Source organism: Pseudophryne corroboree, chromosome 8 (assembly GCF_028390025.1).
Source record: "Pseudophryne corroboree isolate aPseCor3 chromosome 8, aPseCor3.hap2, whole genome shotgun sequence".
In the NCBI taxonomy this organism is placed as follows: domain Eukaryota; kingdom Metazoa; phylum Chordata; class Amphibia; order Anura; family Myobatrachidae; genus Pseudophryne; species Pseudophryne corroboree.
The window spans coordinates 65400954-65412820 of NC_086451.1; the positions used below are offsets into that span (position 1 = coordinate 65400954).

Consider the following 11867-nt stretch of genomic DNA (forward strand, 5'->3'; position numbering starts at 1 on the left):
TAAATAAATCCTTTTCCTGGAAATGTCCATCTCCCTGGGCACAGTTCCTATAACTGGGGTCTGGAGGAGGGGCATAGAGGGAGGAGCCGGTTCACACCCCTTTTAAAGTCTTAAAGTGCCCATGTCTCCTGCGGATCCCGTCTATACCCCATGGTTCTTGAAGCATCCTTGGCATCCTCTACGGACTAAGAGAAAAGGATTTACCGGTAGGTATTAAAATCCTATTTTTTGTCTTGGATGCAACAAAACCACTTCTTGAGACTGCACAGATTCATTTGCTATGCAACACTTGTATATTTGTGTGTGACTGAGTCTGAATCTGTATACGCAGCAGAACTGAATTTGGCATGAAAAAGCTGCGGCCGCTACATCGTAGCACTTTATACAGTTTTAGGCTCTGTCGTACACCGATACACAAGTGTTGCATATCAAATGAACCAGTGCAGTCTCATGAAGCAGTTTTGCTGCATTGCAATTAAGATGCACATAAGAGCGAATGGGACCTTGCCCACCAAGAAGGGATGTTTGGCACGATTGCAGCAATACTGTATGAGGACACATCTGTGGAGGTTGGCTTAGATTCAAGTAGGTTATTGCTAAATGGATTACTTAACTATTTAGTCAGGCTTACATTAGAGCAGGGATGTGCAGAGAACCTCAGAGTATGGCCTCACCCTCCCTCTTTGACATTAGAGCAAAGATGCCTGCTCCTGAAAAATCTGATGGCATAGTTTACCAGATAGAAATAGCCTCCATGGTCCTTAGCAGAGCAGCTGGGCTGGGCTGCCACTTGGTCATCTGTCGTTTTAGTTACAAATTTTTACAAGCTTACTGTTTTCTCATCAAAAGTGTTACTACCCGCTGGGCGGGCTGTAGCAGATGTAGTTTCCAGTCGTTGCCAGGCGGCCGGGGCGCTGCATGTCTTCTGACCGCCCCCCACCCACGGCGCCTAGCAACCACAGTTCGCAGGCTTTAATGCTTGCCGGGTGCTTAGCAACCGGGACGCAGGACATAGGCAACATTACACATGCAGATTTCAGCTCTCTGCCTGGATGAGGTGCACATAATTAGAGATCACTGCTCCCTCCTCACTGCCTGCGTGCTGATTGATCAGATACCCTTTATATACCTTGCTGGCCACTTCCTCTGTGCTGGTTATAGTTTACCCTTGCTGTGTAAACCACTGGTCTCTGTTATCTACGTTAATCGTTGTCCCGTGGATACTCTGCTGAAATCTCTGCCCGTCAGCGTCCTGTATCCTGCTCTCCCTGCCATTAGCCAGGCATGGTGTGGCGTTCTCCATCTACCAACCCTAGCGCTCCGGCTGGAAGCTTGCATACCATCTGCACTGTTAAACACCTGCCTAGATGGAAGTTAATCCACCTTGTGCCACGTGAAGCTGTGTACCTCATTCTCATCTGCTACCCAGTGCATTCTGGGTCATCAGTCTATTGGTTGAGCTCTTACTGCTGGCGGTATCAAGTCCAGGGGCCCCCTTAGTACTGGTGTGTGCAACAAGCACTATGGGAACAGTGAGGAGTTGCTATTGGTGAAAACACTCTTGAGGGCTCTAGGAGTCTCACCCCAATAGTACAGAGTTCCCTACAACATCAAGCAAGTCCAAGTATCTTCACGGTTATCAAGTCCAACTGCTTCCACGCTCATAAAGTCCAAAAACCACAGTTCAAAGCAGGTCCAAGAGTCTCAACACCAAGTGACTCCAACGTTCCTAACAAAATGATTCTGGTTTTGAAGAGAAGGTTTGTGCATTGCAACTTAAGAGCTTTCCCTCTCATTGGAAGGCTTGGATTGTCTCCATGATCCCAACGTCAACCAGTTGGACGTATGGTGAATAGGTGTGTGTGTGTGTGTGTGTGTGTCCCTTTTAAAGCTGCATTATTATCTGGTTTTCCCCTCCATAGCGACTTTGGAGCTGCTTGGGCATCTTTTCTGATTCTCAATGGATTGTCTTGTAGCCCTAGTTGATAACTCAGACTGTGATGCTACAAGAATGGTTATGTGTATACGGGAAGGTTGCATTAATGGATAATGCAGATTCTGATTGGTCCTCCTGCTCATATCTCTTTGTGGCCAGTTTAAAGTGGCAAACTTCAGTAGTGATGCTGCTATAAAATGTATATACTCTCACCTATACTAAGCTCGCTAGTTTGCTCGGTTCAACAGCTGACGTTTAGATCTCAGTCTGCATGTTCTCAGTGATAACAGATGTAGTTGTAAGTACTATACTAAAAGCATTTTACAATAAGTAACACTAGTACAGTAGTACCATTACTTCTTCACCTCTGGCAAGACAGCAGAATGATGCCAATATAAAAATATTTTTAGAACACGTTCCTAAATGACTTTGACATTGCACAGACTACCTGAACGGTATTGGTAATTAAAAACAGAGTAATCCTGTGATGTTGGTGAAAGTTATTGTGAGGATTCCTGGCTAATGTTGAGTTCTTCGCTCTGCCAGACTTATCTGCCCAAAGTTCAGCCTTATGTATCGTACTTGGCCTTCCCATTACCTCGACGTTGGGTAAATAAATCCCATAGGCAAATAGAGTATGAGAAACACACCTTTTTATCTGTAGAACTAATCTCCTAGGGGAGCGGTTCCCAAATTTTCTTGAACCAAGGTGCCAGTGTCGGTGGTTGTTGTTTTTGTTTGTTTTTTTACTTCAACCCTGGAATAAAAGTTTTTCTATTCATAAATTTTGGGGGGAAAATATCAAATTAAGTAAATTGTGCCTACCTGTCATTCCTAGGGTCAGTTATGTGGTGGTGTAAAGTTGTGCTTCTGATTGTTCACATGTTTTACCATTGGCAGCAACTGGCACTGGTTTTGCCAATCACTTTGACCACGCAAGGTGTGTCCCATCTCCATCATCCATATGCAGTGGGAGCCGGGATACGCACCCCTCCAACAATGCCCATTGCAGCAAGGGATGAGACAGACCTTAGGTACAGGACTACTCTGTGATGTGAATGGGTATATACTATAGGGAGGGAGCTTGACAGTGCAGCAGGCAGAGCGGGGACTAGATGGGGCAAATCAGCAGGTGGTCCAAGGGGATGCTGGGTCCCTTTTACTATTAAAAATAAATATATATTCTCAACAGCAGCATCACCTTTTAAGGTGAAGTATGTGAGACCAGCACACCTTTACTGATAGAATTTTTTATTTATTTAATCAAAACATTACTTATTAAATAACCAACTCATTGCCATATCAAAAAAATATCATCCTAAAAATGCAGTCATATTTGGGTTATAATATATTCACCCATCCAATGTTCTAATGGTTTAGCTTCATCGCCCATTGTTTAGGCTGACGATATTGTTTCGGTGCAGTAAGCACCTCCGTCCAGGACTGGAGGAATATATATTACTGTGTGAAAGTTGTAGGCAGGTGTGGAAAAAATGCTCCAAAGTAAAATTAAAAAATAGAAGTGTTAATATATTATATTTACCAATTAACAAAATGCAAAGTGAATGAACAGAAGAAAAATCTAAATCAAATCAATATTTGATGTGAGACCACCCTTTTGACTTCAAAACAGCATCAATTCATCTAGGTACACGTGCACACAGTTTTTGAAGGAACTCAGCATGGAGGTTGTTCCAAACAACTTGGAGAACTAACCACAGATCTTGTCTGGTTGTAGACTTGCTCAAATCCTGTCTCCTCATGTAATCCCAGACAGACTCGATGATGTTGAGATCAGGGCTCTGTGGGGGCCATATCATCACTTCCAGTACTCCTTGTTCTTCTTTATGCTGAAGATGGTTCTTAATGACATTGGTAGTATGTTTGGGATCACTGTCCTGCTGCCGAATAAATTTGGAGCCAATCAGATGCCTCCCTGATGGTATTGCATGATGGATAAGTACTTGCTCAGTAGTTTTGAGAGGCTCGGTAGCAGAGGTATGCGATGGTAGGAACAAAATGTCCCAAAAATTTCAGCTGTATTAATTCCAGGGTCGGAGAGCTAGGAAGTGGGTATTTTCAGCAGGCAATGCCGTAAATACCAGAGATATGTGTATCTAGTTCTTCTTCAGCAAGTTTTGGTCAAGTGGGGCTAGTCTCATGTCAACCTCACACTTGAAGGTTGAAAGGTCAGAAATGGATAACACGGTTAGATATTTCTTACTCACTATTAACAAAGTTCACATATACATTACATCCAATAGAAAAAGTCCTTGTTCAGGATACTCCAAAGAATGTGTTTTTTTTTTTTTTTTTTCTTTCAATTTTCTCTAGGAATGTCACATTTTCATAGATATTCCAGAATGGGACATCCTCAATGTGTTGCAATAAAAAGAACAAAAAAAACCCCAAAACATACAGTGTAATATGTGCAAAAACCAAAAATTTAGTTATGCAGAGAGATAGGCAGAGGTGATCTACGAGATACTTCTCCAACGATAGTTTAATTAATAGGTTATCGTACCGTACTCACACCCAAGGTTTCTTTATGGTCCTTCACGGCAGGTGTTCTCTATAAACCACTCAATCCTCTACAGATTTCTTAAAAAACTGTGCTGAAGAATAGATGGTCAAAAAAATAAGGATTTTTGTTTACTTACCGTAAAATATCTTTCTCTGATTCCATCTGGGGGACGCTGCGCCGTTACTTGTGGGGTTAGAGGTGTGTGGTTGTGGAGTTAGGCACAGAACTATTAAAACCTGACTCACCCCCCTCTAACCCCTCCCATCTCCTTCCTGCCTAGCCAGCACCTCCGTTAACGTTTAGCCAAGCCAAAGGAGATAGACCGAAAAAAATTAACTGGTTAAACCAGGCAAACATATGGGAGGGATCGCAGCGTCCCCCAGATGGAATCAGAGAAAGAGATTTTACGGTAAGTAAACAAAAATCCCTATTTCTCTTTCATCCATCTGGGGGACGTTGCGCCGTTACTTGTGGGATTTCCCAAAGCAAGCCAATGAGAGGAGGGAGATGTAGACGGCATAGCCGTCCGCAAAATTTGACGCCCAACAGAGGCAGTCTCCAAACCGAAAGTATGAAAACGGGAAAAACTTTTTAAAACGTTTGGAGAGACGACCAGGTCGCCGCCCTACACAGCTGCTCAATAGATGCACCCCCGCGAACAGCCCAAGAAGCTCCAACAGCTCGAGTCGAAGGAGCTCGAATTGAGTCAGGAACTGAAACATCAGAAGACTGATGGCCAAAGTTACCCAACGAGCCACTGTGTACTTGGAAGCCGGCCAATTTCGTTTGGACGCATCAATTAAAAACCAACAATGCATCCGTACGACGGATAGAATCCGTACGAGATAAATAAATCCGTAAGGCCCTAAGCACATCTAAGAGAGCCAAATGGGAATCCTCCCCGGAAGGAGGAGGAGTAAACGCTGGAAGGACAATGTCCTGATTTAGATGAAACGCTGACACAACCTTCGGAAGGAAGGAAGGTTTTGTTCGCAGAACCACCTGATCATCATGAAACACCAACAAGGGAGGTCTGCAAGAAGGAGCTGCTAATTCAGATACTCGTCTTGCGGAGGCAATTGTCAATAGGAAGACAACGTTTGAACGTTAGATACCACAATTCTACAGATTCCAAAGGTTCAAATGGAGATTTCTGAAGAGCCGTAAGGACTAAGTTAAAGTCCCAGGGAGGAACCGGAGGAACAAAAGATGGCTGAATCCGAAGAACTCCCTGAAGGAACGTCTGAACTTCTGGAATGATAGCCAGTCTCCTTTGAAAAAGAACCGACCAGGCAGAAGCTTGACCCCTTAGTGAAGAAAGTCTCAGACCCTTATTGAGACCCTCCTGAAGGAAGGAGAACAGACGAGGAACTCTAAACAAATCCGGTGTTAAACCACGCTTTTCACACCAAGCAATGTAACTACCGCCACACTCTGTGGTAAATTCCAGAAGCCACCGGCTTTCTAGCCTGAATCATCGTTTACACAACAGGACGAGAAAAACTTTTTCCCCTTAAAATGTTGGATTCAAGAACCAAGCCGTCAAAGCCAGCCGACCCAACCTGGCTGGTGACATGGTCCTTTAATCATAAGATCTGGACGCAGAGGGAGTCAAAATGGTTCCTCGACGACCATATTGCGCAGAAGAGTGTACCACTGTCAGCGTGGCCAATCTGGGGCCACCAGAATGATTGGAAGACCTTCTCTGAATGCGTTGAAGCAGACGTGGAATCAGTGGAAAAAACACATATCCCAGTTGAAAGTGCCACGGCGCCGTCAGTGCATCGAATAGAATTGCTTGAGGGTCCTGAGTACGCGACCCGTAGAGAGGAAGTTTATTGTTGAGACGAGACGCCATCAGATCTACATCGGGCATCCCCCACCGGGCTACTAGAGTCAGAAACACCACCTGGTGAAGCTCCCACTCTCCCGGATGCACCGTGTGACGGCTTAAGAAATCCGCTTCCCAGTTCTCAATTCCTGGAATGTGAATCGCGGATCTGGCCGGAACCCAATGTTCCGCCCATGTGAGAATCTGAGCGACTTCTGTCATGGCGGATCAGCTTCGAGTGCCTCCTTGCTTGTTTATGTAAGCAACTGCCGTGGCGGTGTCGGACTGAATCCGCACTGGATGACCCTGTACCCTGGTTTGAATCCGAAGTAGTGCAAACCGGATTGTCCTCAACTCCAAGATGTTGATCTGCAACTTTGACTCTTGACTGGTCCAGTGCCCCTGAAAGTGATGAGTCTGAAACCCCGGCCCCCAACCTCTGAGGCTGACGTCTGTAGTGACCATCACCCAAGACCAAATTGTGAACGGAACTACTTTGGTCAAATTGGAGCTATGAAGCCACCAGCAAAGCGACTGACGAGTCTGTACAGACAAGCGGACCAGCTGTAATTCGAGATGAGGCCCTGTCCGAGTCCAGCAGTTGAGAATCTGAGCCTGAAGGGGTCGAGCATGAAACTTGGCATATGGAACTGCCTCGAAGGTTGCCCCATCTTGCCTAACACCTGCATGCATCGGAGAACCGAAATCACCTGTAAATGTAGCAGTGTTCGAATTCTGGACAGTATCCGAATGACTGTAGAGTCTCTATTGTGAGACGCAAGTTCTGGTGAAGAATCAACTCTGACGGGGCCTTGATCAACAGATCATCCAAATACAGAGTAATGTTGACTCCCTGACACTGCAAAACTGCCACCACATGGCCCATGATCTTTGTTAATACCCGAGAAGCCGTGGATAGACCAAAGGGAAGAGCCTGAAACTGAAAATGTCAAGGCCGACTGCGAAATCTCAGAAGAGATTGATGACCCGTCCAAATAGGAACAAGCAGATAGGCGTCTTATGTCTAATGAAGCCAAATATCCCCCTGGTTCCATGGCGACGATAATCGAGCGGATGGGTTTCATTTTGAACTTTTGGGTTGAAACGAACCGTCCAGTTTGTCCACTAGTAAAATCCCCAACCTCTCTGCTGAGCGGGAACTAGAAGAATTACTTCATTTCGTAAAAGAGTGGCTGTTGCATGACGAAGAGTTCGACGTCTGGAGGGACCGTTTGGAAGAGAGGTGATGAACACACGATATGGGACTGGTTCCTCGAGATCTAACATATATCCTCTTGATATGACTTCCGTCACCCACCGATCTGGTTTCGACAGGAGCCACACTTCTTTGAACTGTAGTAACTGAGTCCCAACCGTCACTGCTCCCTCCGGAGATCGTGAACCGTCATGCAGTAGGTTTGTCGGCAGGTTTACTTCTACCTCTGAATCTCTTTTCGTGGGTATGTGGAGAAAGCACGAAGGGAATGGAAACTACCTTTGCCCTGTACATGAAAGGACCGAACCCTTGTAGTATTCGGTTTCGGAGGAGCAACTGGAAGAAAGGGGCTCTTGCCCTCCTGTAGTATCTGAAATAATCTTCTTTGCTTCCGACCCAAAGAGAACTCACCTTCAAAGAGTACCGCCGACAAGGTCTGTTTGGAGTCAAAATCGGCATTCCAAACCCGAAGCCAAAGAGACTGTTTTGCTGTCACTGTCAAGACAGAAATACGGGAGTGTAGCGCAGCAGAATCAACCAAGGCCTCACCCACATAAGTAAGAGCCTCCGACATCTGTTCTGCTAATTGAATGGCTTCCGATGGATTGTCAGACTGCATTCCAGATATGACCTGTGCTAGTCAGTCATCCGCGGCCTTGAGGACCCAAGCGCCAGCTAGAATTGTGATAAAGAAAACAGATTTAGGCATTGCTTCAATCTTCCTATCTGTAGGATCTTTCAACGTCACAGACTGTACAGAAGGAATAACCGTAGCTCCTGCTAAATGTGAAATGGGAGCGTCTACCTTTGGGGCTGTCTTCTGTAAAAGGATATAGAAATTTCAATTTCTTAGGGGCTTGGAAACGAGAATCCGGCTTAAGTCAGGGCTCCTATAAAATATCCCTGTTATTAAGAGTCTGACGGATGGTGTCTATCAGCAATCTAACACCTGAGCTAGTAGAAAAAGCATCTTCCCAGACCGAAACCTCGTCCCACTCTGGGTCTACTTCCCCATTCTTTAATGGTAATGACTCCAACTCCTCCCCCAGAAAGTTATAGCGGGCAACGGTTGTGGCCGTGTTGTAGCAGAAGAACTGCCGGCAGTTTACAAACTTGTTTAGGGATTGAGTTAAATCAGCAAGACATCTGCCCAGATTTTGAGCCCACACCGGATGTTCCTGGCCCAAGGAGGCAGAGACAGATCCGCGGAACCTCCCTGATGGTCCACCACAGATGCACCAGAGCATGAAGCACAGAGGGTATCCGCGTCCGCGCTACCCTTAGCGAGGCTTGACCCACATTGTAAGCAGGAAAATAAACCACCGAGGGTGTCTTCCCCCTTGTAGATCTATCTGGCTTATTGTCATAATGAAACTTTTTTTTTTTTTTTGTTTTTGTTTTTTAAACAAATGCACTACCAACGAACTATAATTTCAGTAGAGTAGTGAACAGTACTGTGAATTATACTGTGTAATTTATATTGAAAAAAATTCTGTTAACTCTCATTAAAGTATAGAATAACACTATGCCCCCAAAGTACACTTGCTGTTAGGTGACCCCCACTGAATAAACAGGGTGAGTAGTATTGAAAAAGTGTCCAAGCTGTGTGTGCTGCACAGCGTCCCCCATACTGCCTCTGGAGAAGATGGCGCCCGGAGCTTTGCAGACGCCGGACGGGAGTGCGCGCAAGGCAGTGCAGGGCGGGAATCCGTCCCTTCTTTTAAGTAAGTAAGCGCCGGGCAGCTCAGAGTAGGCGTGCTATAGCCGGAAGCCTGCGGCTCCCGCACACTGCTACATACAGTGGCTCTGTTCGGGCAGAAGCTCCCGCGCGCCGCTACTTACAGCGGCTCTGTTCGGGCAGCATCTAGCGATCCTCCGGGGAGTGACTCGCCACTCTCTCGGGCTACTCAGCCAACAAAACAGTAGTAGGAATTAATAAATCCTTGGTACTGCGCTCCACCGCTCACCTCCGGAGAGAGAGTGTGGTGGGGTGGGGGGAGGACACGCAAGGTAATATATATAATATATATATGAAGGATAGACCAATACTGTCAGAGACAGATTGTGTCAATCCTGTACCTCAGGCATTCCCAACCACGGTCCTCAAGGCACATCAAGAGTGCAGGTTTTAGTGATATCCAGGCTACAGCACAGATGGTTAAATCAAAATAACTGAGCTACTAATTAAGTCACCTGTGCTGCAGCCTGGATATCACTAAAACCAGGACTGTTAGTGTGCCTTGAGGACCGTGGTTGGGAATGCCTGCTGTACCTTCTCACTGCCGACTTATTAGAAACAGGAATCAAGCCCCCGTGACCGAAGTGTGGTTGCCTCCAGCGGCAGAATAGAGTGGGAACTCTAGCTAACCCCACTCTAGTAGTACCTGTCACCTGTACACATGGACTAGGCACTACAAGTAATAAAATAAGAAAATACCTAACTATCTTCAGAGAAAAAAATCTGTGTATGTACTCCACAGGCACAAAACTAAAACTGAGGTGCTGGCTAGGCAGGAAGGAGATGGGAGGGGTTAGAGGGGGGAGGAGTCAGGTTTTAATAGTTCTGTGCCAAACTCCACAACCCCACACCTCTAACCCCACAAGTAACGGTGCAGCGTCCCCCAGATGGATGAAAGAGAAAGCGGGGTCATACCCAACTTACAACGTAATCGACTGTTACCTACACATCAAGGTTTCTTTTCTATGTCGGGGATACTCATATATATTATTTTTTTTATTTTGTGTTCTTCAGGAACTGATGATGAAGATGACGATGAAGAGGATGACGTGGAAGGGGACTCTGTGCCCGAGGAAACGGTGGAGTCAACCATCGGGGAGGAGACCGGTATTGTGCTGGATGCAGAGGATTCAGAAAATTCCTCAGCAGCAGCAGAAGAAGAAGAAGAAGAAGAAGGAGGCAACTCTGAGTAGGATATGAAGATGGTGTTCCATAGCTTGAGATTAGGAGGGTGTAGGGAAAGCCGCTCCACCCCCACTAGAAGGCGAGTTGCACTGCAGGGAATAATGGTTTGCAGAAAACACAGTGAGTTACACCGTCATAGAATCATTCAACCTTGCAGGGCTTCCCCTACCCCACTCCACAAGCATGTCTAATCAGGGACGATGCGTTCATACGCTTTTCTAGATCATGTAGTGGGGAAGCGGACAGACATTCTACCCCATTGCAGTCATCCATAGTATTTGCACTGCAGAGTAGGCACACAGGAGCCAGACTTAAATACTAAGTGTATTATGGTTATCTAATTTAAAAAGAAAAAGCAAACAATGATTCAGTAAATTTTATGAGTTTTTTTTTTAGGTAAATAGATATATACTTGCATTTTTATAATTCAGGTGTGGTGTGTTTATTTTATGTTTTTTTGATGTTTTTAAGATACAGGGGTGGTACCAATGTGTTAAAGCAACTTTGGGGGGGGGGGGGGGGGGAAGGAAAGCAGTGCGCTGCAGGCTATTGTAGTAAGGGGACTTTTGGGTTGTTTTTATTTATTTTTTTGACAACCAGAGAGGATTTCTAAAGTAATACAGGGATGGTCCTTTCATTCATCCGTTTTATTTATCACCATGTCAGGATTAATTACTTTCACGTCTGTGCTTGTCTGCTGCGGACCGTTAGCCATATGTTTCTGTGGCAAGTATCAGATTTATATTCACCTGGCCCTAGACTTCCCAAGAGAACCACACCTTTCAAAACCCATCTCACTCCATCCACTCATACTTCTCAGATCTGTGCCCATTCCCCTTTCCCGTCTTACAATAGTGTGTACACTGGCCTACTGTGTATGTGTGTATTTATAGAAAGAGAGGTGATTGGCTACAAACATTATCAGCCACCATGCTATGTTGCGTAGATTACTATGCAATGCTGAAACTCAAACATTTTGGAAGTTGAACTGCCACCGCTGTAAATAATTGAGTTAATAGCTAGCAGATGCATACCCTTGGTCTTGAGGATACCTTGTTGTTTTGTGTTTTATATCCAGAGATGTTGCAATAATTGTTTTAGCAGCTTTTTGTTTGGCCATGGCAGTGCAGAACACATTTTTTTGTTAAATGTGAGCACACTGCGCCCTAGTGGTAGTTATTTGGTAATGCAGAAGCGAGTAACTTGGCACGAACGCTGTGTATTTGAGCAATGCGATATATATTCTTTTATATACATAGCGCACTCTGTAGCATTTGCTTATCCCATCGCATAATCCCACTGGTAGGGGCAACTGTAACTTTACCTTCACATAAATACCATCCAGCAAGCTTGATGACGTTTCTATTTTCATCATATGACATTTTTTTTTTTTTTTTTTTCATTTGTAATTTACGGCATAGGAATATTGTGTGAAGG

At 45.1% G+C, this 11867-nt stretch overlaps 1 protein-coding gene across 2 annotated transcripts in view; it reads left to right on the forward strand.

Annotated features, from left to right (window-relative positions):
* Positions 1-10856, forward strand: part of LOC134948524 (protein SET-like) — a 59100-nt gene extending 48244 nt beyond the window's left edge. For both annotated transcript variants that reach the window (XM_063936548.1, XM_063936549.1), the window contains exon 8: positions 10260-10856. In XM_063936548.1, coding sequence (XP_063792618.1) covers positions 10260-10438 — 179 coding nt within the window. In that variant the 3' untranslated portion in view covers positions 10439-10856. The remainder of the gene's footprint in view (positions 1-10259) is intronic.
* The last annotated feature ends 1011 nt before the right edge of the window (positions 10857-11867 follow it).